We start from the raw sequence: 27916 nt of genomic DNA on the forward strand, positions 1-27916 counted from the left end.
GTCAATGTTCACCCCAGTATAAACTATAAAGTTAATCTGCATTCATCTGTTCATAACATGTGAACAGTCCCTAAATTTCATGAACAGTCTTGAAAATGCTGGTAGATGTAGTAAGGAACAGTTCATCATATTGGATGAAAGTATGCAGTTTAATTCTCTTAGTAATAATATTACTGTTGGTACACTGGCATTGCAAAGCTAAAGCCATTCAAGCTGCAGAAATGAAGCAGAGAAGAATGCAGTGTCTGGAGAGCAGGAATGGAAACATCTGGCGTCATCAGCAAGCAGAACATATTGCTTGAGAGCTGCAAACTTTCCTTCATGAAAGGTCTCCTCTAACTTTTTTTTTTAAGCCCTACTCCCTCTTGTGCTCATTTCCATCTGTCAGCTGAAAGCTGGGCCACTTCCCTTAACCTTCCCAATTGTCTTCTCTATATTTCCGCATCTTGTTTTTGACAATCTGTACTGAAAAGCGGCAATTTCTTCCGCAAACCCCATTTTTCCTACCCCCACTCCTTTGCTTACTTTGAGGCAATGAAATATTTTATGGCCAACGGTGGAAGAATTTAGATTCAGGACAACTCTCAAGGGCAGTTTGTCTAGCAAACAAATGAAGAAAGCATGTAACATAGATTTACAGCTCAGAGGAAGTCTATAAAGATTGAGTATAAGTGAATTTAGGAAAACAGATGCAAGTCTATATTCAAAAAGGAAATGTGTTTTCATTGAAAAGTAATTTCAGAAGTGCTGAGAACCCATGAATCCCATTGAAGCCAATGGGTGACAGAAGTGCTCAGCAAAGTTGAATATCAGCCTGTTTCATTTTTATTAAGTGCCAGGACTTAAATACATTTGACCTCGGTCTGAACAATATTGCACTATTTCCATCTCAAACCACTAAGAGATGCAATCTTCTACAGCACAACAGGATCTAATAAAGATCTCTGCATTCGCACATTGCTTCACTTTTTTCACACTTTCACAAGTTGGTGCGAAAATTTCTATCGAAGTTTAGTATACTGTGTTTGTTTTTGTTCCTCAGTTGTTCCCACAATAAGTGCTTGTTGCGCATTTACAACTCACCCTTCACAAGAGTGTGTCAAATGAGTTCAAGGACCACACTTCTGACATTATCATAGTATTGCCCAATAATTTCTTTTATATGAAAAGGCCAAATGACATGTGAATAGAAATACAACATACAAGTGCTGTCAAATACAGTGGTACCTCAGTTTACGAACTTAATCTGTTCCAGAAGTCCGTTCTTAAACTGAAACCATTCTTAAACCAAGGTGTGCTTTCCCTAATGAGGCCTCCCGCCGCCGGTGCCCTTCCACCGTTTGGCTTCCATTCTTACACTGAGATAAAGTTCGCAAACCGGGACACTACTTCTGGTTTTGTGGAGTTCGTAAACCGAATAGTTTGTAAACAGGGCTGTTCTTAAACCAAGCTACCACTGTACCATCTTCTGATAACTGTAACAGAATCTATTTGCATATTCTCTCTTAAATAATAAACTATTGTATTTCAAAAGTAAGACATGGAAATATCCCTTATTTTTTAGTTTCCCTGTAAAATAGTGTTGATGCAACAATTCTACTTCAAGGTATAACATTGAAGGTACATAAGATATTTACTTACATGTAGGTAGTTATTTTATTTATTTAGCAAAGTTTATCTACTGCTTAATGAAAACCCTGAATCTATTTACATAAAATAATATAAAGCAGTGCTATTAAAACTAAGAGACTTTAAAAACAGTAGGCATAATAAAACTATCAAAATATAGATAAAAATCAAGTTTTTAAATATATACATGTAATGGGTTTAGGGGTTGCTCGTGCGTAAGTTGCCGCCACTCCTGGCTAGGTTACCTGGTTGAACCCTTTCTGACTGAACAGCCTCTAGCATCGTGACTGTCTCAGTCACTGGCAGAATCCGTCAGTGGGCGTTTCTTGAACTTCTTCCAGCACAAAAGTTCTTTGATGCCTAGTCTCCGCCTAGTCTCCCTGCGCGGAAGCCTTCTGCGCAGGGAGGGTGTGGGCAGCGGAGGACCCGTACTCTCTCCACTGGTCTCTGGTGAGGAGTTTTGGAGCCTCCTCTCCGATTCCCCCATCTGCCCCCTTCTCCACTGGCGTTACGCTGATTTCCTTCCTCCGCAAATGGGCTGACCCTCTCCCTACTGGGACCCTCTCCGGCATCCCTCTGGAGCCTTCCCTCCGCCTCTAGCTCCGATGGCAGTTCCCTGACAATACACAATAAAATTAAATGTCTGGGTAAGCTTGCTTAAAACAAAAACAAGCAGCCAGTGTGGTCCCTTCAACAATAGTGTTACCTTTCCCTGGCCAGGTACATCACTCATTAACCTTGTCTCTGTATCCTGCACTAGATGAAGCTTTCAGACCTATATCAAGAGCAGCCCCATACAGAAAATATCACAGTAGCTGAGTCTTGAATTTACCAGTGTGTTGGTGAAGCAGTGCTGTCCCTGTGCAGGAGCAGCTGAAGCTGGTGAAGGGTGTTCTTGCCACTGGGATCTCCCGAGACAGCAATGGATTCAGAGGGAGTCCAACCCCATCCAGAATAAGTTAAAAGCCTAATTCCCAGGCCTGGGAACCGCTCCACCTACAGGACCTCAATCTTGCCAGGATTCAATTTCAGTTCAGTGGCCCTTCTCCAGCCCACCACTGGCATTGTAATGCCAGCAGAGCATGCAAGTAACTTCACAAAACATTCCCAGCAGAGCTGTTATTTCTCCACCACCTGTTCTTTTCTTCTCGGAGCTGCATTTCCTGTGCTGTATTCCTGTTACATTTCTCAAACTAAGGGAGGTCAGCTTGGGTTAGTATTTGGTTGGTAAACCTGTCCAGAGATACCATAGGGAAGCCGTGATGATGTTTTGGACAGTAGGCTTTGAATTACAGGAGGTGCTATCCTTCAGAGGTGATATAAAGACCACATGTGGTCATTAACAATCCCTTGGTCCTTGCCTTTACAGTAAGAATGTTAATCCCAGTGTGCTGGATTAATTCCAGCTCCTGTAATTGCTGTACATTCTACCTTCCAAAATTCCCTCTTCTGTGTAAATTTGATACTGCTTAATTCTTCCCTTCCTGGCCTAAACATTTGCGGTACATTGGTATGTAAGGCTAAACAGCTGATGATTTTGGCCTAGAATTAGCTGCATTTCAATTGGATGATAAGTAATATTTATCAGCTATGGATCGTGGGGTGTTGAGGCAAAGGGCTAGATTGTGGTATGTATTCTAAAGCCAGGAAAATCCCTTAGGTTACACAATGTTGCTAGGGGGTGGGGTAGGGGGTGGTGGAAGACCTGTGTACAATCTGTTTTGTATATTAGGTTGAAGCAAACTGATCTTTCTGGTGATATCCCTGCAGCTTTGCAGACTGCTCTAGAATCGAGATGAAGTATGACATCTCCTATCTTTCTTTATCCTTGAAATGTTGTGGATATGAATTAGGAGGCCATGTCCTCCTGACTCCTGCACTGCTGAACTATGGGAACGGTCTGACCCATGCAGAACCTTGTTTTCTGTGAGTCTTCCTCTCATGTGATATCTTGGCAGTAAATTTTACGTGTGAATGTTAATGACTGCTGTATAAATGTTGCTTTCCATTGAATACTGGATTTCTTTCCATTGGTCCAAAATGCATTACCTTATGCAATAAATCAAATATAAATGAAGTTTATGACATAACATTTTCCATATGGGGGTGGTTGTGCCTTATACATATGTTGCATTTGGAACAAGCCCATAATAGACTGTTCGCCTTGCTAGACCAACGTGGTCCTCTGTGGTTTCCAAAAGTTAATAAGCAGTTATCACAGACTATGGATATAGTTTCTTTTATTAAATAATATATCCCACCCTTCATTGTAGAAAGATCTCAGAGTGAGTCACAACATACAAAAACAGGTCAACATAAAAATAAATAAAAATATTACACAAGCAAACAAGTCACTAAATTTCAGTACACACTACCCTCCATCATGCATAGGCCAAAGGTGATGACAAGCAACGGCCAATTTATGTGTGTCCAATTGACGCACAATCTCTCTCTCTCTCTCTCTCTCTCTCTCTCTCTCTCTCTCACACACACACACACACACACACACACACAGACACACACCACACACACACACATTGCACCGAACCCGGAAGTGACCTGAAAATGTCACTAAAACATCACTAACAGGGAGGGATGGAGGCACAACTGGGTGGGGGAGGGTGGAACAGAACTCTTTACTTGGAAGCCGCCCCATGCAAAACTAGGATTGCCTGCACTTGAAAGGCCCAGCAGGACAGAAATGGTTTCATCTGGCACTGAAAGCTAGCCAGTGTAAGCACTAGTCCACTCCAGGGCAAGAGTGATCTACAGCTGGCACGCTGGGTTGCTCTAACTGAATTTAATAAGAGCTATCATATTTGTGCACCTGCTCGAGTCTCCCAGAAGTCTACTTTCCTGATCTGGTACAAGAGATCCACTGGACATACTCTTCTTAACATCTTCAGAACATCATGACCATACAAAGTTCTACTGGTCTAGCTGCCTGTATTTATGTCCTTCACTGGAAGGAATCACTATCACATGTTGAATTTTTGCTTCCCCTGTAATTAGCCCAGGGCCAGGCTGCCCATGAGGACACATTAGATGACTGCCTTGGATGGCAGGAACTTCCTGATCCACAGGGGTGGCAGATCCAACCCCCCGTTGCACATTGGTGCTGTTCCTTCTCCTTTCGGCTTCTGCCTCCTTTCTGTCCAGAGGCTGCTTTGCAGCAGCAACACCATTTGCTTTTCACCAAGGCCAGAGAGGGGTGGCAGCTGGAGGAGGATGAAAAGTGGGCAACTGCCACTGTTGATCTCCCCACCCTTCCCTTTCCCCTTACTCCATGTTGATCTTCCCTCTCTTTCCCCCCAATGCTGACCTTTCCTCCTGTGTGGTGTAGGGGTTAAGAGTGGTAGACTTGTAATCTGGTGAACCAGGTTCGCGTCTCCGCTCCTCCACATGTAGCTGCTGGGTAACCTTGGGCTAGTCACACTTCTCTGAAGTCTCTCAGCCCCACTCACCTCACAGAGTGTTTGTTGTGGGGGAGGAAGGGAAAGGAGAATGTTAGCCGCTTTGAGACTCCTTCGGGTAGTGATAAAGCAGGATGCAAAATCCAAACTCTTCTCTTCTTCTTCCTGCCCTCGGATCCCAATGCTTACTTACTCCGCTGTAAGTGTGCATAGTCCTGAAGCCAGGAAAACAATGAATTTAGTAATGAACCTTCCCTTTTAATTCAACAGATGGACGAGCTCAAGGTGGTGTATGTGGTTCTCCCCTCCCCCTCCCTCTCCCCACAACAACCCTATGAGGTAGGTTAGGCTGAGAAGCCGTGACTGGCCCCAGGTCACCCAGTGACCTTCGTAACAGAGTTGGGGTTTGAACCCCGGTCACCAACATGCCTGGACCAAAACACTAACCACTGCTCCTTGCTGGTGCTCTACTTCCAAGCAGGATTACTCCAAGGATTAGTTGCGGGTTGGGCTGAAATTTAATTTAAATTAAAGAGGAGAAATCATGGTGGAGTGACCATGGCATAGCCATTTTCCATTTTTTTAAACAATATAGTTAGCAGGATGGCTATGAATGAGTATTAAAGGCCCATGCATTGGGCTTGCTTGCCATCTCTCCTCCCTACCACATGGGACAATTAATGAGTAAACTGGCTGCACCATGTTTGAAAAAAGTGTATCTTGGACCATTCAATTGAAATCCTTCATTCTTTCCCAGAACAGTTCAAATCACCTGGGCAATACTACAGTCTAATTAATGTAGTAGAAATCCACTTCACTAATTACTTTATCTCCCCTTCATGGATCACTGCCTTGCTGTGGCAAAGGGGCTTGAATAACTCAGAGAAGCTATGATCTATGCTGTGCAGGGTCACCCAAGATGGACAGGTCATAGTGAAGAGTTTGGACCAAACGTGATCCACCTGGAGCAGGAACCGGCAAGCTACTCCAGTATCCCTGCCAAGAAAACTCCATGGACAAAGACAAAAGGCATATAAAAGTTATGACGCTGGAAGATGAGCCCCTCAGGTCGGAAGGCGTCCAACATGCTACTGAGGAAGAGCGGAGGACAAGTACAAGTAGATTCAGAGCTGATGAAGCGGCTGGGCCAAAGCCGAAAGGACGTTCAGTTGCGGATATGCCTGGAAGCGAAAGGAAGGTCCAATGCTGTAAAGAAAAATATTGCATAGGAACCTGGAATGTAAGAACCATGAACCTTGGTAAGTTGGATGTGGTCAAAAATGAGATGGCAAGAATAAATATTGACATCCTGGGCATCAGTGAACTAAAATGGACGGGAATGGGCGAATTCAGTTCGGATGACCATCATATCTACTACTGTGGGCAAGAATCCCGTAAAAGAAATGGAGTGGCCCTCATAGTCAACAAAAGAGTGGCAAAAGCTGTATTGGGATGCAATCTCAAAAATGATAGAATGATCTCGATACGAATCCAAGGCAGACCTTTTAACATCACAGTAATCCAAGTTTATGCACCAACCACTGGTGCTGAAGAAACTGATATTGACCAATTCTATGAAGACTTACAACACCTTATAGAATTGACACCAAAGAAGGATGTTCTTCTCATTATAGGGGATTGGAATGCTAAAGTAGGGAGTCAAGAGATAAAAGGAACAACTGGTAAGTTTGGCCTTGGAGTTCAAAACGAAGCAGGGCAAAGGCTAATAGAGTTCTGCCAAGAGAACAAGCTGGTCATCACAAACACTCTTTTCCAACAACACAAGAGACGACTCTACACATGGACATCACCAGATGGGCAGCATCGAAATCAGATTGATTATATTCTCTGCAGCCAAAGATGGAGAAGCTCTATACAGTCAGCAAAAACAAGACCTGGAGCGGACTGTGGCTCAGATCATCAGCTTCTTATAGCAAAATTCAAGCTTAAACTGAAGAAAGTAGGAAAAACCACTGGGCTGGTAAGATACAATCTAAGTCAAATCCCTTATGAATACACAGTGGAAGTGAGGAACAGGTTTAAGGATTTAGATTTGGTGGACAGAGTGCATGAAGAACTATGGATGGAGGCTCGCAACATTATACAGGAGGCAGCAACGAAAACCATCCCAATGAAAAGGAAATGCAAGAAAGCAAAGTGGCTGTCCAACGAGGCCTTACAAATAGCGGAGGAGAGAAGGCAAGCAAAATGTGAGGGAGATAGTGAAAGATACAGGAAATTGAATGCAGATTTCCAAAAAAATAGCAAGGAGAGACAAGAAGGCCTTCTTAAACGAGCAATGCAAAGAAATAGAGGAAAACAACAGAATGGGAAGAACCAGAGATCTGTTCAAGAAAATTGGACATATGAAAGGGACATTTCGTACAAAGATTGCAATAATAAACGACAAAAGTGGTAAGGACCTAACAGAAGCAGAAGACATCAAGAAGAGGTGGCAAGAATACACAGAGGAATTATACCAGAAAGATATGGATGGCTCGTACACCCCAGGTAGTGTGGTTGCTGACCTTGAGCCAGACATCCTGGAGAGTGAAGTCAAATGGGCCTTAGAAAGCACTGTAAATAACAAGGCCAGTGGAAGTGATGGTATTCCAGCTGAACTACTTAAAATTTTAAAAGATGATGCTGTTAAGGTGCTACACTCAATATGCCAGCAAGTTTGGAAAACTCAGCAGTGGCCAGAGGATTGGAGAAAATCAGTCTACATCCCAATCCCAAAGAAGGGCAGAACCAAAGAATGCTCCAACTACCGCACAATTGCACTCATTTCACACGCTAGCAAGGTTATGCTTAAAATTCTACAAGGAAGGCTCAAGCAGTATATGGACCGAGAACTCCCAGAAGTGCAAGCTGGATTTAGAAGAGGCAGAGGAACCAGAGACCAAATTGCAAACATGCGCTGGATTATGGAGAAAGCTAGAGAGTTCCAGAAAGACATCTACTTCTGCTTCATTGACTATGCAAAAGCCTTTGACTGTATCGACCACAGCAAACTATGGAAAGTTCTTAAAGAAATGGGAGTGCCTGATCACCTCATCTGTCTCCTGAGAAATCTCTATGTGGAACAAGAAGCTACAGTTAGAACTGGATATGGAACAACTGATTGGTTCAAAATTGGGAAAGGAGTACGGCAAGGCTGTATATTGTCTCCCTGCTTATTTAACTTATATGCAGAATTCATCATGCGAAAGGCTGGGCTGGAAGAATCCGAAGCCGGAATTAAGATTGCCGGAAGAAATATCAACAACCTCAGATATGCAGATGACACAACCTTGATGGCAGAAAGTGAGGAGGAATTAAAGAACCTTTTAATGAGGGTGAAAGAGGAGAGCACAAAATATGGTCTGAAGCTCAACATCAAAAAAACGAAGATCATGGCCACTTCGCCCATCACCTCCTGGCAAATAGAAGGGGAAGAAATGGAGGCAGTGAGAGATTTTACTTTCTTGGGCTCCATGATCACTGCAGATGGTGACAGCAGTCACAAAATTAAAAGACGCCTGCTCCTTGGGAGAAAGGCGATGGCAAACCTAGACAGCAGCTTAAAAAGCAGAGACATCACCTTGCCAACAAAGGTCCGTATAGTTAAAGCCATGGTTTTCCCAGTAGTGATGTATGGAAGTGAGAGCTGGACCATAAAGAAGGCTGATCGCCGAAGAATTGATGCTTTTGAATTATGGTGCTGGGGGAGACTCTTGAGAGTCCCATGGACTGCAAGAAGATCAAACGCATCCATTCTTAAGGAAATTAGCCCTGAGTGCTCACTGGAAGGACAGATTGTGAAGCTGAGGCTCCAATACTTTGGCCACCTCATGAGAAGAGAAGACTCCCTGGAAAAGACCCTGATGTTGGGAAAGATGGAGGGCACAAGGAGAAGGGGACGACAGAGGACGAGATGGTTGGACAGTGTTCTTGAAGCTACTAACATGAGTCTGACCAAACTGCGGGAGACAGTGGAAGACAGAAGTGCCTGGCATGCTCTGGTCCATGGGGTCATGAAGAGTCGGACACGACTAAACAAACAACAACAACAACAATTACTTTATCTATTCAGTAAAACAGGAAGGGGCATGTGAAAGCCCAAATCATACCAACTTGAGAATTCTGTAATAAATGAACAAGCATCATGCTACTGCTTAATAGCCACAGGGGATCTGCAACCTTGACGATCACATTGATTTCTTTGTGCACACAATATTTAGATACACAATAAGCTCTCTTACAGTATATGAATTGTAATATAAAAATCCAAGCTTTTATTAGCATAGCTCAGTTATGCTTATTTTAAAATTGCAGTTATTATATGTGGGGCTTAAAGCTGTGCAAGCTACTCTATTGTCCTTAGTGCTTTCATTCTCACAGTGATCCTTTCTGATAAGCACAATTATATCCATTCTACAAATGAGGAACTGGGTCTGAGAATGAATTTGGTCATTAAAGTCTTTGCTGAGCCTACCTGAGGGCTAATAATTAACACCATTTATTGTTGTTTCTGCTTCGTCAAGGTACAGATTATGACACATCTTTTCAATCATTTGTCCTCCCTTAGGCTATGGTCCTCTGTGCACTTGAGTGGGAATAAATCATATTTATTTCAGTTTGGCTTTAACTTAATAACCATGGTTATGCATGTGGATAATTGTATGGCCTTCTTTCCTAAACATTATTAGGTGCTATATGTTTTATTCAGGAGAATACCAATAGTTTAAAAATTCCTGGGACAGGATTTTGTGGTGGTTTTTTTTTTTAAAAAAGAAATCTTCTTTCAATTGTTTTTAAAATTGTCACTGGCTTTAAAAGTGTTGGAATGCCCTGTGTTGTGGGAAAAAAATGTTTTGCATTGTTTGGACATGCTTGTCATAAATTTCTTATTATGCCATTGTCCTATAAAACCTCCCACTGACAATGTCTGGATGAGAAAATTAGTGTAAAGTGGCTCTCTGCCCTTTTTCATCATTGAGTCAGCAACATTTCTTTCTATTTCTCACCTTCTTTCCCTAGTCGGGTCTCGTGGATGGAAGCCTCAGTATTGGGTCCAACAACCTGGACTTTTTAGAAGTTTGGTTGACTTGGAACCTGAGGAGAAGGCTTATCCTTCAGCTCCCATATTTGTCTACCTCACTGGGGGGATATAGGTAAGGTGCTCACGCCATTTGTGCCTCCTGTATGAGAAACAGAATCATTACTTGATCAGACCAAAGTCCTCTCTAGTCCAGCATTCTGTTCCCAGAGCGCCTACCAGATGTCTCCGCAGAGCCATAAGTAGGATGTGAGAACAATAGCACTCTCCATGCTTATCTGTCTCTCCCCTCCCCGCCCAAACTGGTATTCAGACACATGCTTCTGATCCCGAAGGTACCGTATTTTTCCGTGTATAAGACTAGGTTATTCTCTTGAAAAATTAAGTTTAAAAATTGGGGTCATCTTATACATGAGGGCAATTTCCCCCATTTTCCTCCTTTGGAGTCCCCAAAAAGACAGAAAAATACAGTAATATGTAATGCTCATGATTGCTAACCATTGATAGGCTTATTTTTCCTATGCATTTATCTAATCCTCTTACAAAACTGTCCTTGTTGGTAGTCATCAGTACATCTTGTGGGAGCAAATTCAACATGCCCTCAGTACTGGCACTAGAGAGAGCAGAAAACTGTTGGAAGCAAAGGCTTGAAAGCAGGTCTATTACTCAGTTCTTAGTTGATTAAACACAGGAATTTTAGTTGGTCAGCCAGATTTGCATATGTGTTTGGTTTTCGTAAATGCTTGTTTGAAAAATAATATATATATTTTTAAAACTGCTGCCCAACTTAGTTGAGACGATGTTGTGGCTGATTAAAAGTTCTTTTAAAAATTGATCAGAGCTATTTGCTACTTATAAAGTAAAGCATATGAATACACACAGAGAGAGAGAGAGGCACACTTGACAGTTCAATAATGTGTATAGAAAGAAAGAAAATATATTTATGGGGAAATGGAAGATTGGTGAAATAAAAAATACGGGTATCAAAGTAGGAAATGCCAAGAACAGGAACTAGAGCAATAATAAAACCATTGAATTAAATATTACTTTTGGTAAGTAGACTGAAGACATAGTAAAGTTTATTGTTATGGAACTCATGGAAATAGTGCTTTGTGCACATAGCCTGATGTGTATTGAAACAATATATAAAAAGGGGAAATAGTAATATTTCCACCCTCAAGGAACAGTTTCTATTTGACTTATCAGTTGACTTAAGCATCTGCCATGTAACTATTGTGCTTTGCAGAAGATTTCAGGGCATGTCTTTGAGTGCACAGCCAATCCATGCAAGTCACTGGAAAGACCTCTGGAACTTCAGTTTGGTTTCTTCGTGTAAATTGTCACTACAACTGCAACATACCACTGCAGTTATATATTGAAGGGGAAGGTTGATAATGGCAGACAGGCAGGTTGCCTTTAAGCTGCCCCTTTTTTTTTTTACACAAAGGAATGTCTGAGAAGCTTCTAAAGAAAGAAACTACTTGAGTAATACAATTTATCATTATCTGTAGGAACAAACTTGATGGTTCTGTGCTGACTGGTAGGACAATGGAATGGAATTGCCTGTAGACAATGTAGGGGTTTATCAACTTTCTGTACATTCAGGGAATCTCAAGATATGCAAAAAAAAATTAGAAATATAATTATAATAACTGTTACCACTCCTCTCCTGTTGAGGGCTGTGCCTGTTGAGGGCTTTGCCTATGGAAAGCTGTTCCATAGGAACAGAATATTTGGAATGGTTTTGAAGCCTGACTAAGAAGTGTGAAGGTTTCTTGCCATGGGGAACAACAAAGCAAAAAAGGAACTCTTCACCAAAATCATGAAAAGGAATGTTCTGCCAAGGGGCAGAGATTATTTTTTGATTTGAACAAAGCAACAAAGCACACCAGGTCTGTTCTTCAATACATAGATTTTATTTATAGGATGAGAAAATAAAAAGCAAATCAAAGAAAGACAGCTTATGTCCTTGCAGTTACTGGGAACCCCTGAGAACAGCAATTGATGTGTGAAGTTTCAAGAGATGGACTTTCCCCACCATTTTATGTCTTAATCTCATCAACCATACTGCATTTCACTAAATTATTCTTGAACCACAGGTTGTTTTAGTAATTACACTACAGTGTTGGTTCCACAACACTTTTGATCATGTTTATATCCTTGGACAGATTAAGTGTACAGTGGCAAGCAACCAGTATAGATAACTGTGCAGCCATCCCAGATACTTCCTAAACAGGTGGATGGCCTTGAGACGTCATCAAGGACTTTCTAGAGATGAATAACTGATGTTTGAGACAGCAAACTAAATGAAACAGAAAGCAACAGAAGAAAAATCATGTCTGACTACTAAGAGGTGAAGGTAAACTGGTCATAGAAGGAGGGAGTGCACCACACCACACTAACTCCTCAATATCACAATGATCCTCCACATACTTTCAACACAAAGAAATTGGAATAAATCTGAACTTCAAACCTCAAAGACCATGGTGTGGATAAAACGGGTTTTGCATCTTGGAGCAAGCAACAGCTTTGAGGGTGGTTTTCTTTAGGGAAATGGCATGTGAGAAAGGGTTAAAGCTCCTTTCATCATGGTCCCAACCTAGAACAAAGACACCCCGGTGCTTTTAAAAACAATAACGTAAAATGCATTTCTCATCATATCTAATTCAGCCTTCTGACTTGCATATCTGGTATAACATTTAGCTTAGCATCATGAATTGGTAAAGACAGTGCACAGTTACAGGGGGATAGTTCTCCCGAAGCAATCGACTAAAACAGCAAAATACAACAAAGTTTTTAAAAAATCAAAGGGGAGGGATGAGCCCTTATTTCAGTGTGTCACTCTCAGCTGTCCTAGTTTTCATTTGGAAATGGGTATCATTTCTGTTTCTTGGTCTGCTCAAAATTGGTCTTGAAAGCTTCTTCCAGAACCTTCCGGAATCAGCCTTGATCTGATTGTTTCTGGCCCAGTCCAGTCCAGTCGAAACTTGAACATATCCAGGCAGAAATGCCTCTGATGTTTTCTGCCATATCTTGATGAACAATGCTTAATGAATTACTGAAGAGTCTCTGTAAGATTTTCTTTGAAGGTGATTCCAATGGAGTTTTATGTCAGCAAAAGAGGAGGTATTTTTGTGTCCTTCGTTTGTGAATGTGCAGATGTGATCCTGAGGGTTTTACGCATGTAACAAGAAATTGGAGAAATTGGATATTTGAGAATGGAAATTGGTGGTCTTCCAAGCAATATGGGATCTAAAAGTGCTAAATCCTTTAATAAATAAACCCTGATTCAGACTGGAATGTCTTGGCTTGATCTTAAAGGTGATATTATGTAGGCCTTCTAACAGTCGACTGGCCTTAAAGATAATTATCTGTACATTCCAGCCTTGCTTCTGCCATCAGCAGTGCCTGGGATCTCAGTGAAATAAATGTTATTTCCCTTACAAGTATATTATATTTAGACTAGCCTCACTCCTAATCATTTTGTATAAACTCTGCTCTTTACTGGAAATATTTGAAGAGGAAAACTTTTCCTTAAAAATGCTGTAAATTCTGCTGGGTACAGAAGCATATGTAAGTGTTGTTGTTAAACACTGTCCATGTTTGAGTGACCATTGGAACTCTTTTGTAAGGCACATCACAAAAATGAATTCACACTCCAATTTATATAAATAGTTCTGATCATGCTTGCAGTGAGTGAAAGTTTTCCTACACTTCTGTTTTTAACCTTGGGGACAGAGTACACAAAAAAATTAAACTCGTTTAGAATGTTGATTACAATCCAAATCCTTTGTTAGGTAATATGTGTTCCTGGTGGAATAGAAAAAGCACAGTAATTAAGTGAAGGATCAAATACTCTATTTGATATAAGCAGCTGTATCCAACTAAATTTTACTCAGAGTAGATCCATAAAAATGAATTGAATTAGTTGTGCCCATTAATTTCAGTGGGACTGCTCTGAGTATGAGTAAGATGGGAGACAACCCAGGGACTGTAACCCATGTTCTAGTTGGTTGAAATACTTGGCTGCTTCATTTTATGGGTTTGGATGAATGTATTCACATTTATTGTCAACAGAGGACCCCACAGTTTCAATCAAAATACATTTCCCATTCCACTTGCTACTCCAAGCTGGCAGTATCATCTCCCTTTGACATCTACGTGTTATCCAATACCCAATGCACATCAGGGCAAGAAGTATTAAAATAATAAAAATAAGATAATAATAATAATAATAATAATAATAATAATAATAATAATAATAATAATAATAATAATAATAATAATAATAATAATAATATTTTATACCCCACCCATCTGGCTGGGTTTCCCCAGCCACTCTGGGCGGCTTCCAACAAAATATTAAAAATACAATAAAACATCAAACATTAAAAACTTCTCTAAACTGTATCCCCCAAAATTGGCCAGGCAGCCAGAGCCCCTTCGCCGAAGGAGGGAAACCAGACAGCTTCAAATGTATCTGATTCAGCCTTTGCCAGCCTCAATGTTAGTTTTTCTAAGAGGGGAAGGTGCCATATTTGTTTCATGCCAGTCCAAAGTGGTCTTCCAACCCCTAGCCACAGTCATCCTTGCAGCAACCATGTGTTTCAATCTGGGGTCCAGCAAAACCAGAGGTAGTGATTTAGGCAGCATGTGTGAGCTGGATCACTCAGAGGGCAAAGCCATTACATGGGCCCTATCCCTTGTTTTAGTGGTAAGTAGAAACATGTATGGATGCCAGGCACACCTGTGGATGGATAGCAGGTCTGCCCTGGCCACAACACCTTTATGTTACCAGATCTAGCAGGAATGTTTGCTTTTTTTGAAATACTTACTTGTCCCCTGGAAAAATCCTGGCAGGTGGTTGAGTCTGCTTTACAAAAGTAAAATGGATAGTTGTTGCTCCACCTAGTTTTGCTACTGAACCCACCCATCACTAACATGGTACACAGGAGGTTATCTGGAAGGTAATGCGATCCTTTTCTGAAATCATTTCTATTTGATTTTACAAATGCAAATTAGTTACAATGCCAAATACATATCCATAAAAAGAGATTTCTCTGAATCTCGCAACTTTCCCCCCTCCCCTCCATGGGTCCTATTGTCAACATTTCCAACTGCATATTATTTCATAGTCTATATTTTGTATCTATCCACATTGTCCATAATATTTGTTACATTACAAGTTGGATTAAAATCCTGCTAATGTTTTCATCTGCTTACAGTCGTCTCCTAAATAAATTATAAACTTTTCCCATTCTTTAATTTCTTGACTTCTTGGACTCTGCGTTTTCTGGTCAGTTTTGCCATTTTGGCATAACAGCTTAGTTTGCCAGTCCTCTCTGGCAGGAACTCTTTCTTCTTTCCATCTCTGGGCTAGTAGCATCTGTGCTGCTGCTGTCATATACAGAAAAAGTATTTTCTGTTCCTTTGGGGTGTTGGTACCTACCTAATAGAAAGGCTTCTGGTTTTATAACAACAACAAAAAACCAAAACCAAAAGTTATTTTAAACATTTTTTCAATTCATTATATATCATTTCCCAGAAAGCCTTTATTACCCGTTAATGTGATCCTTGATCTGAAAATGTTCCCCACTCCTGAAGTAAGGCAAAACCTGCAATAAAGTAGCCTAAGAGGGCAAGCTCGTTTGCATGAATCTCATATGTTTGCTTGTCTGAATGAACCTACTTATGATAGAAGCAGCATAACTCTCCTGTCTGAGTATAGGAGGAAGCAGTGATTACGGTAGTTAGCTAGTTCTCCCTTCTCCTGAGCACCTGTTACACTTGCAGTCCTAATAATTCAGGCATAGTCTGTGGCTCCACTAAGTGCAAATCTACAGATAGCTCACACGTTGGACACAGTAAATCAATTTAAATTATAAAGGTTTAAATTCTTGATTTGAATCATTATTTAAATAACCAAAAAATCGAAGGAGCCGATTTAAATCGTTGATCTGAAATAGCTTTCCAACATTCTAATTCGTGTATTTCCAGAACACTGAGATTTCTATAACAACTAGAACACATCTGTTTTAGTAAACAGAATTTTTAGACAACCCAGTAGGAGCATAATCTAAAACTTTCGACTGGAGATTAGGCTCATATTAGTCTGAAAGGCCTGGCCCAGAAACCAGCATATTTTACCAAAATACTTGACCTCAAAAGTTACTTGTATTTGCCTCTGGTTCATTCCTGTACATAGACAAAAAAAAGAGCTCTAGCTCAATATGTTTGGCAGAGGGTCTGCATTTATTACATACAGATATAAATTGAAAGCAGGGACAATTAATATAACTGATTTTTAAAACAAAACAAAAAATGCAGAACTCTTTTATTTTTATTTACTTGAAATAGTATACTCCAACAAACCCTGCAGTTTTACATGTGGGCAGATAATCGCCTGAAAATACATCCCCAAATACCGTCCCCTTTGAGAAGTCTTTTTTTACACCCATTGGCAAAAAAGTGTAAAATTATTCACAAGTGAACAGGTGTTGGGGAAGAGGGGAGCATGTCCCTAATTTGCAAGCAGGTTGATAGTCCCTCATCCTGATTCAGCTGCATGTAGGTTATTAGCTGGGTCAGGATTTGGATAGGGCTTGCATTTGGATGCTAGTCTGAATGATTTTTCAATGGAAAGTAATGCATCTAGCTGTGTATCCAAGCACGTCATCCACCCACAATGTATTAGCTTCAAGAATGAAGTTCCAGTTTTCTTAGCACCTTGAATATAACTTGCAGTGGCTTATGTTTTAGGATCATACCTTGATCATTGTATGCCTAGAAAAATACTATTTGGATGAATTTAGTAATTTTTTGTACATACATGACAAACATTTGAGCAATATACTGTAAGTATGAAAGTTAGAAAGGAAATCAGCCCTGAGTGCTCACTGGAAGGACAGATCCTGAAGCTGAGGCTCCAATACTTGGGCCACCTCATGAGAAGAGAAGGCTCCATGGAAAAGACCCTGATGTTGGGAAAGATTGAGGGCACAAGGAGAAGGGGACGACGAGGAGGAGATGGTTGGACTGTGTTCTCGAAGCTACCAGCATGAGTTTGAGCAAACTGCGGGAGGCAGTGGAAGACAGGAGTGCCTGGCGTGCTCTGGTCCATGAAGAGTCGGACATGACTAAATGACTAATGACTAAACAACAACAACATGGAAGTTAGTGTGATGGCCTGGGATTCGGACTTGGATGCTGAACCTGAGGGATCCCAGCCTGCACAGGATTCCCCGCCTCCAGAACCAGCTGAGCTGGGGCTGGGGCATGAGCCTGAAGGGTCCTCACCTGTGCTGGATCTTCAGGTGCAGGCATCAACTGAGTCTGCTCTGGCTCCTGAGGTGATGGAGGAACCATTGCCTACAGGTGCTCCACTCTCAGCCCCGTCAGAGGAAGCTAAGGTTGCCTCTGGGTCTGGTAACCCTCCAGCCTCTCCTGAGCTGCAGGTGCTCAGGGCAGAGAGGTGGAGGGAACGAAGTTCCCACAGGAGGAGTGCTCACCTCCAGGCCAGGAGAGGCGAGTCACCAGAGGATCGGGGCCACCCTATGCCTCGGGGCAGATAAAAGCCGGCCAGCCCCAGTCCCAAGTTGTGAGAGCAACATTGTTGGTTGCTAGTTCCTGCCTGAACCCTGCCCTGCTTTCCTACCTTAGCTCCTGACCCACCTTGGCTCCCTGCTTGCAAGCCTGTTCCTGACTTCACCCAGCTCCCTGCCCTGCACCCAGCTTCAGCTACTACAGACTGCCTCCTCGTTGCACCTTTGACCACGGTCCGGACTTGGACCTTGCCTCTTGGGTAACCCACGGGACCAGCACAGTTAGAATCATTTCCAGAGGTGTTAATGTTTGGCCTGCCATTGAATTAAGAAGTTTAAGCAATAATGGAGACTAGTATTTTAATAGTTTATTTTACATGTTGCAGATTTGCCTGCTTTAAAAATATGTGTTTATTCCTTTTGATCCATGGAGTTAGGGTTATTTGAATTAGAAACTTGGGAACCTATTTCAAATCAGTGATTTAAATATAAAAAAATGATCCCTCAAGACTTTCTGAGCATTTGTCAGTAATGCTCAGCGGGTGCAATTTGGTTTTCGGAACAGCTTCTTGCTTGTCCAGTGCTATAGAGAATGTAAAATGAGAGTCTGCACATGTACAGAGTGTGCTCGGAGTTTGTCTTCGTTTTTCTTTGTCCAGTGTCTGGACAATAAACAGACAGTTCAGACAGCGCTAAGCAAGCACCACCAAAGGATGATTTTTAAGGCTCCCAGGAACGGTGAGCAAAGGAAAGATGATTAATTTGTGAGGGCACATTAATTATGCACTCTTTCCCCTTGCCCCACGTAACCCAAATAATATCAAGCACCACTTGCTGATAATGAGTAACAGTATGCAGCTACCTCTTTCTGATATTCTGAAGAAAAATAACTTAATGTTATTCCATATATATTGGCATTTTAGTGAGGAAAATGGATGCAAAATGTAATAATACTGTACCAAATTGTTCAGAACAGTTTGTACAGATTATGCCTTGGGATTCATGCATTAGCATATAACCTCTGCTCTGCCACATTGTGTGTATGAATAAAGTGAAGCATTTTCTTGTATTTATCCATCTGCAGGACTGGTACAGCTGCAGGTGAGTCCTATTCAGTCATCATTAATGAGCATTAACAAATGCTTTCAGTATTTAGTTTTTGGTAGATTTGTCAGATAGAAACAAACGAGACAACCTCATAACAAAAGTGCTGTTAAGAATGAATAGGATGGATGTTGAATTGCAGACTATCTTACTTTGCAAATAACATGGCTAGCACTCTTTTTTTGCTAGCTTACTGATACAATGCCATTTTTATTCTAAATTAATCGACTCATGGTATCTCATGTTAATAATGAAATCTAAATGCATTATTTTACAAGTATATTTTAATAAGTCTAAAAGTGTGAACACTGCAACATCAGGCACAAAGTGTTTTTCTTCCTATGAAGAGTGAGTCTTGCGACACCCACCATTCACTTCTGTTGCTTCACAGAAACTAATGGGATAAGCACCCCTGATTTCTATATATCACAATTAATGCAAGTGGTAAAGTTGCCTTCTGGAGTATAGTGTTGCAAGTGTGCTAGGAATCTATTTTTGGCAAGAAAACTCCCACTTTGCCCTCTCTCCCTTAAACTGACCTGCTGGATGAAATAGTAGATGTGTGTATGATTCTAGGCATACCTTCCCCTAAGATCAACATTTGTACACACTTTAGTCACCTTTTATACGTAGTGCTATTGACATTAACCAGAGAGGCCAGCCTGACAGCACTGTACTTTAACACCAGCTAAAGAGTTGTTCTGCTCTACTTGCACAGTTTATCTAAAGAGATTCGGGGGTGGGGTGGTTTTTGCTGTCTGTTTTTTTAAAATCACAAGCCTAATTGTTTTCCATCAAAGAGAATTCTCTTCTAGGCAAACTATCCTGTAAGGTAGCAGGATTATCTTGAAGGTCAAAATTGACATAACTATGAAAGCAGGGTATAATGACTAATCCTTCTGCTATCAAAGTGGGTCTCCCATGTTGAGCTGCACTGAAAGGGAAAATGAACGGCAGGGCGCTGGAAGGTCCTTTATACTGGAGAGTGGTACCACAGAAGTGTGCAGGAATATTGTCATTTTTAAGTATGCCCCATTAGTCTCCTATTAACCTATTGGAATTGAGAGATGTGTGCATGGTATGCTGTCAGCTGGGGCTGGCACTGCCTGTTTGCTTGCCTTCAACTTGGGGCATGGAGTGAGCAGGAGGGAACGAAACGTGGAGAATATGGCTGTTAGTTTCTTATTCTCAGAGGTTGCTTAGCCTCAGCCAACAAAAACCACTGGAGCTCCTGGACAGAGCCCCCCCCCATCTGTACCTCTTGGCCTGCGCTCCAGTGGCATGACTGTTGGCTTATCCCTCTTACCTACAGACTCCATGGATCCCCTAGGCAAGAGGAAAGTGTGCTGCATGGCAGTTAAAGTGGTAGACTAGGTACTGGGAGACCAAGGTTCAAATCCAGCCATGAAGCTCCCTGGGTAATCTTGGACCCAGTTGCTGTCTCTCAGCCAAAGCTGCCTCACAGGGCTGTTGTGAGGGTAAAAAGGGTAGAGCAATTCCTTGTTCCTTGGAGAAAAGGTGGAATATAACTGAAATAATAAATAAAAAAGTAAAATGGTAAGTAGTGTGGTAGCCATAAAATTTTCTGAATTACCTTATTATGTAAAAGCCTGCTTATTTGACAAGAGAAGGGGAATCCAAGCTTAGAGTTAACTGTTTATTTACACATTACCATTGTGACCACTTTATTCATATGCCTGTTTTTTAGTTAGAAGAACTAAGGAATGCCCTGGATAAGACCAGACAAGAACTGGATGCTACCAAAGCACGGCTTGCCTCAACGCAACAGTCTCTGGGTGAGAAAGAAGCACATCTAGCCAATTTAAGAATAGAACGGAGAAAACAGTTAGAAGAGATACTGGAAATGAAGTAAGTACACATATATTTTGATTTTAATAGGATTCAAAGGAACATGATTTTATTTTCCCTTTCTGCTCTATGGATACACTTTGTTTCGTGTGTATCCTTAAAAAAATGAGAACAAGGGGTGCTTTGGGTTGTGTGATTTCACTGCATTGGGATGTGTAATAATAAGTGCTGAATCATTCGGCTCAGAATTTTTCACAACTTTGGGGGCTGGGGCAAAACATCCTCGTCACCACTTGAAGATTGGGTTAATCTTTTGCTGTGGGTAACTTTGAAGAACTTAAACTGGAGGCTGTGTTAAGGACATAGTGGCTGAGGCTCCCCCCCCCCAAAAAAAGCCTACCTCGGCTTTAAGCAGTGAGGCAGCTGCCCTCGTCAGCCTGGCAATGTTCCCTTTGTCATTTGTGGCAGAATACCCCACCTATGACAGCTTTCCCCCACCTTCATATGGACACAGAGGACAGGCAAGAAGAGAAGAGGCTTTCAAATTTGTGCTAACGGTAGCATCCTTCCTTTGAATTACAAAGGAATTCAAAACGGATGTCAAATCTCATCTAGGGCAGGCAGCTAAGTGTGTGTGTGTGTGTGTGTGTGTGTGTGTGTGTGTGTGTGTGTAAATATAACTCAAAGCCTCAGCCACCTCATCTTTAAGATAGGCCCAACCCAACCAAGAGTTCTTCAGTTTTGCCCATGTTTCCTGCCCCTCTGCTACTTAGGCCTATTCAGCACAGCCTTAGCTATAATGATAAATATTAATCATAGCTACAAGCTTTAAAAACACAGTACCCCCGGGTTTTGAATCTTACTCATCCAAAACATCTGGGTATCACAACAGTTCCATATGAGCAACAAGGTTTATTTACATTTCTGTTAGTCCTAACTTTAGTCACAAAGGGGTCGACACTTTGTTAATGAATCTTTGGCAGCAGTCTAAGGAGAAGGGCCCTGCTGGATCAGGCCAGTGGCCCAACGAGTTCAGCATCCTGTTCTCACTGTGGCCCACCAGATTCCCATGGGTATATTCCCTGATATGTCTACTGAGCCTAGTGAGCATCTCTGGGACTACTCTCCTTCCCTGTAGTCTTTGAAAAGAGATGTTTTGTCATTAAATAAACAACAAAGCTTTCTTTTGAGCAATTAAGCTTTTAAAATGGAAATGGTCCATTAAGTTCGCTAGAAGTTAGAAATGATGTGACATATGAATTTTAACTTAAGAAACAGTTCTTGCATTTCTGAAATAACACAGGCCACTCATTAGATTTCCTTCTGTGTGACAGCATTATCACTAAAGGTGGAATAACTTGTTTTAAATATTAGTACGAAAGAGGTGGACTACTATGCCATAGGAACTAGGTTGCAAAAGATGTGGGTTATGTCAAAGAAGATTTTTGATAGCTGACAGCCCTGAGCTTTAGTGTATTATGTCTGGGTGAATATCATGTTCCTGAGGAATACTAAAACTGTTTTAATCTGTGCAACAGGACAAGGATGATAAAGTCACTTATTATTTATTCTTTTACTAGTGCATTTTCCATAGGAGGGTGTAATGAGATGGGAGGAAAATCAGTTTTAAACAGATGTTGCCAAGATTACAAAGCAGAATTGGTGAAAAGCTATAAGCATTCCACACTATCACTATACTTGTTCTTAAGAAACTAAAAAAAGAACAGAAGGCTATAATTAAATTGAACTTCCTCCCCACCATAAAGATAAGTATACGTAATTATAGTACATTAAATTTGCAGCACAATCTTTGAAATTGATGGCCTCTGTAAGAATGTGCCCAATGTGGGCACATCTATAGCAAGGAATGCACAAAAATTAAGCAGACAATATTTTGAACGTGCATTGAAAATATACATGCCATTTAAAATGCTTCATCTTTCTGTAACTGCCGTGTTCAGCAAATCTTATCTAAATCCGCATTTGCCTCTCATGGATGTGAATTCTTTAGGAAACATCTTTAAGAATATACCGTATTTTTCGCACTATAACACGCACCCGACCATAACACGCACATAGTTTTTAGAGGAGGAAAATCCGTAGGCATGCCACCCGTAGGCATTGCCTCCATAACACGCACAGACATTTCCCCTTACTTTCTAGGAGGAAAAAAGTGAGTGTTATGGTGCAAAAAATACGGTATATAATAGGTGTTATCTCCACAAACGATTTGGAAAAGTGTATACAAATGAAAGCATTGTAGGGTTTAATACAGTAAATTACACATTTCCTCATCAGTTTATTCGCATGCTGCTTTTCCATGGTACATCTTGCACAAAGCAGGTTACAAGATCAGAAGGATTTACTGTGTGATACAATATTTGTTCCCTGTAGTTCCTCAGGTTAGGTTTGTTTTCTCCCTGAACTTTGCTTATTATACTTTCCAAAGGTGTGCTAACTGGTACGTGATATCCTACCATTATAACCTGGGCTGGGCTGCTGTTATAATCCCTTGCTATACCCATCCAAACCACTTGCTTAAGATTCACCAGCAGGGCAAGATCCACCAGCAGGTATCCAGTTCCTACACAAGCTGCTGCCCTCAAGTGCCAGCTTTCCCAAGGCTTCTGCACACTGTGAGGAAAGAGACCAGTGAATCATTCACCCAAGGCTTTTGGAGAAGAATACACCTGTCACAGGGGTCTGAAGTTTGCCTGATGAAGCTGAGGAGCAGCAGCAGTGCAGCAAAGCCCTCCAAGTATCACTTCATAGGAAACCTCATTGATGAACTTGTTTCTTTAAAGGGCAATGTGTGCTGTATTGATGTGCAGACAACCTCTTCTGGATAATTAAAAAAAAAAGCACCTCCCTCTGGCAGCAATAATAGCAGCAGCTGGAAGGAGTGGATGGTGAAGGTGCTTCAGATGATAATGAAAACATTTTTTTTACAACCTCTCCTTTACATAGGTTGTAAAGAGTGCACCAAATACTTGCTTTCAGATGAAGAATGGTGGTAGATTTGGGGATAAGATATGTACAGCATTGTACTTAGCATGAATATAATTTATGCTAATAGGGATCAGTGATGGCCACCAATTTTGATGGCTATAAAGGAGGATTCGACAGATCCCTGGAGGATAAGGCTGTCCATGCTTACTAACCATAATGGCTATGTTCTACCCAGTGGCTTTGCAACGGGGGGCAGTTCTTCTCGGGCGCCATGTCTGAGGTGTGACAAGAAGGCACCCTGCCGGGGCTTGCGGAGGTGTGAGCAGTCATCGCGCCACTGCAGCCACATGTGGAGGATCCTCTGTTTGCAGCTGCAGCCATGAGCAGAGGATCCCGGCGCCAGCAGCAAACCGCTATGTACAGCGCATGTGTGGCGTCGCACGCATGCGCTGCACATAACAATGCCACACATGCGCTGTACATAGCGATTTGCTGCCGGTGCCGCTTGAGCGCCGTACGGATGGCGGTGGGATCCCTCCATTGCCGCTACAGCCGCATGTAGAGGATCCTCTGTTCGTGGCTGTAGCGGCAATGGCGGGATCCCGGCACAGTCCGTACGGCGCTCGAGTGGTGCTGCCGGCAAACCACTATGTACAGTGCATGTGCGGCATCGCTACGTACGCCGCATGTGTCATACGTAGCAATGCTGCACATGGCGCCCTGCGTAGCGACACCCCGCCCCGGGTGTCACAACGCCTTTGTTCGCCCCTGGTTCTTCCTCTACTGTTGGAGGCAGTATGCATCTGGAAACCAGTAGGAAAGTGCTGTTCAGTTGGCCACAGTGAGAACAGGGTGCTGGACTAGCCCAAGCACTGGCCTGAGCCAGCAGGCCCTTCTTATGCTCTTAGATTAAAGCTGAATATATTCTATGACACAAATAATGAATTATTATAATGGTGGAATAGAGTGGTGCTCATTTGTCTGGCTATTTTACAATATTTAGATACCATTTATTAATTTAACTAGTGAGGATAAAGCGTTTTAGATATTTACAATTTTATTATTTCAATAGTGCTGACAGAATATATTTTGTGACTGTTGGCTTATAGTCAAATATGCATTGAATTGTATACTTAAGAGCTTTCACGATGATTTCCTATGCTTATATTATGTTAAAGTTCTGTCTTCTAACCTCCTCTGGCTCACATTGCCACGGCCCATCTTAATTTACTGTGTATAATCAGTTGTCTATCTTTAGACAACTGCGTCAATTGTCATTGCAAATCCTTTTTAAGAGTACAAAATTATTTTAAGAAGTTCAGAATGAAAGAGGGTGGCAACTTAATTCAGCCATGAGTCTCACATTTTACAATTATGTTTAAAAGAAGGAACATTTGCTAGGTAAGCATCCTCCAGAGGATAAACTTTTTGTAGATACCATCTTCTTTTGAGTTTATTATTTGATGCTGTTAGGTAAGCTCTACAGGGAGATTTTTATTGCATACTTTGTTTTCTGTGGAGGTCACACTGACATTACTGGCAATTTTGTTTGGAAAGAAATCTGAATTATTTTGAGGGATTCTCCCCTATTCAAGCATTCTTATAATTACAGTTGTGGACAGATTCACTCATATTCTACTTTTACATATATTCTTTTGTTTCTTTTTGCAATACAATTCCCTTCTTGGACTAGTGAACGACAGATTGCACTACTTCAGTTTGAATGATAGATAATCAATATTAGGGTTAGGCATGGAGGAGGCATCAATATATACATGGAATTTGGTGGTCCCAACCTAACCAAGCTTTGCTCTCACTGAACCATCTCTAGTATGGGATGTGGGTGGAGCTGTGGACAAACGCTGGCTCCCTCAGCCTGAAAGCGAGATGAGCACCGCACCCCATAGTTGGCTTTGACTGGACTTATCCATCCAGGGGTCTTTTACCTTTACCTTTAGTATGGAGCAACTTCCTAAAGAAAAAGAAAGTGCAATATATGCATATATATATCTTATATTTGCTACAATGGCTGGTAAAATCAATTTCTGCAATGTAAACACAATTGCTGAACTAGTTTATAAAATCTTTTTACACTGCATATTTTTTGGGTCAAAAATGCACCATTTCTTATAGACAGACAGACCCCCCCCCACACACAATTAATGACTTCAAACACTCCACCAGACAACACATTATCACTATAATTCTGAATGTAGAAGTGCTTAACTGGATGGTGCGGCGTCACTTTGCTAGCTTCCCAGCAGGTGGGCAGCTGTTGCTTATTGGGAGCAAAATGGAACGTGGTGGCAAAGTCACTGTGGTACAAACACACCAACAGAAGAAGACTGGCACCACCCCCTGCCACCTTGTCCTTCCCGCTCCTGGTAAGCAGCAGTAACCTACCTGCTAGGAAGCTGGTGTGGCAGCTATGCCCCATCCATTGAGCCGTTTCCGATTACCAGAGAGGACCGACCTGCCCCACTCTCTTAACCACACTTTCTCTTTGGCTCAAAGTCTCAATTGTGTCTGGAAATGTGAGTTGGCAAGAGATTACTTGCTGTGACTTGTCCTGGGACCTTATGGTGAAATGGAATAAATAAGAATGAATTAAGATAAGGTGCATTTCTGATTCCCTCCAACACTGGACCTGGAAAAGAGACTGATGCATATGCTGGCCTGAGAACTCTTGGAAATACTAAGCAAAATCTTCCCCAGTTCCAAATAAAAATCAAATCAAGAGAACATGCCTATGCATGCTTTTAGGACTGAGATGATAGCTGGTGTGGGCTGGCTCAAATACATAATTTGCTTAAAATTGCTATAATAACTGAATTATGCCCAAGACCAGCTCACTCAACTGTCATGATCTAGTGGGCTGTAATGGTCACACAGTCATCCATTACTCACCCAGCAAGAGCAAGGTCAAGCCAAATCTATGAATTTGGGAAATTACACGCACTGTGGATTCTGCTCTAGATCATGGCCAATACCCAAGGATTCTACTTTGTGCTGTGGTCAGTACCTGCTGATTAACCAACAACGCAATGCTGATAAAAATCAATTACAAGTAGCCCAACCCCGTTAAAGTTAGTTAAAGGTAAAGGGACCCCTGACCATTAGGTCCAGTTGTGACCGACTCTGGGGTTGCGGCACTCATCTCGCTTTATTGGCCGAGGGAGCCGGCATACAGCTTCTGGGTCATGTGGCCAGCATGGCTAAGCCGCTTCTGGCGAACCAGAACAGCGCACGGAAACACCGTTTACCTTCCCACCGGAGCGGTACCTATTTATCTACTTGCACTTTGATGTGCTTTTGAACTGCTAGGTTGGCAGGAGCTGGGACCGAAAAGCAGGAGCTCACCCTGTCGCGGGGATTTGATCTGCCAACCTTCTGGTTGGCAAGTCCTAGGTTCTGTGGTTTAACCCACAGCGCCACCCGCAAGTGGTGGACCTATGCTAGATTGAGACTGGTATTTACCATGATACTACTACTGCAGCTGTGAAAAAAGAACTGAGTAGAAAGGCAAGCCACCCCACTAACAGAAGAAGGCATGGAAGAGCTGATTCATGCTTGATAAGAGAAGAAAGAGGGCCTCTCTTTTAGGCAAAGAGATCAAGAATATTCTGAATATGTTATGTGCTGGCACAGAGAGATCACAAAAGGAGTGAACTGCATTCATTTAAAACCCTTGCACTATTTCCGTGAGCCTGTCTCTTACTCTTCATATACAAACATCTTATGCAAAACCAAGTCACAAGGCAAAAATTTAATTTCACTCAAGTGAATTGAGTCTCTTTAGCTTGTTTGGCTATTCTGTCTCATAAATCCAAGTATCTAGTATATCCAATAAAATCCCTGGAGAGAACTTCATTCCTGTTACAAAATTGTAATGTAAGTCTGAAACACGCAGCATTTCCTATTTAAAGAAGGGGAAAACGGACCCATTCTATTTTGTAACATCTGCTAAAATCATAATCAGTTTGCTGGCTGAGATTAGCGATGTAGGAGCCTGCAGTTGATCAGCGCTGCCCTAGGTGTCACTGAGGCCTGTGGGAATTAAACTAAGAGGGTTTCAGTAGACAAGGGTATAATTCAGCCAGCCTCCAAAAAGGGAGAGAGAAAGATATCCCTGAAAACAGAAGCTTAACTTTGCTTTCCAGTCATCTACTCCCTCACTGTCGCTTCTGTCTTTTGAACCATTTGTACTCGTATCGTATCAGAGATGGAGCCCCACACATTCCCTTGCTGGCCTCATTTCAATATATATATGATCCTATTTCATCATTTTGATCATTACTATTTCCTCAGTTAATAAAACTTTGCGAAAGCATGTTTCCAATGATCTTAAATAAAGGTAGTTTTTGGCTAAGATCAGCCCTGGCAGAATACCTCTTTTATTTCCTCAGGGTTTTCCATAACACATGCACACA

At 41.7% G+C, this 27916-nt stretch overlaps 1 protein-coding gene across 10 annotated transcripts in view; it reads left to right on the forward strand.

Moving 5' to 3' along the window:
• Positions 1-27916, forward strand: part of ERC2 (ELKS/RAB6-interacting/CAST family member 2) — a 538310-nt gene that overhangs the window by 298520 nt on the left and 211874 nt on the right. For all 10 annotated transcript variants that reach the window (XR_014005105.1, XR_014005106.1, XR_014005107.1 and 7 more), the window contains one exon: positions 20437-20597. Coding sequence is in view for 3 of the 10 variants with exons in the window: in XM_081184043.1 (XP_081040169.1) it covers positions 20437-20597 (161 nt within the window). In the remaining 7 variants the exon portion in view is untranslated. The remainder of the gene's footprint in view (positions 1-20436; positions 20598-27916) is intronic.

Source organism: Podarcis bocagei (genome assembly GCF_964188305.1).
Source record: "Podarcis bocagei genome assembly, chromosome: 2".
Classification (NCBI taxonomy): Eukaryota; Metazoa; Chordata; class Lepidosauria; order Squamata; family Lacertidae; genus Podarcis; species Podarcis bocagei.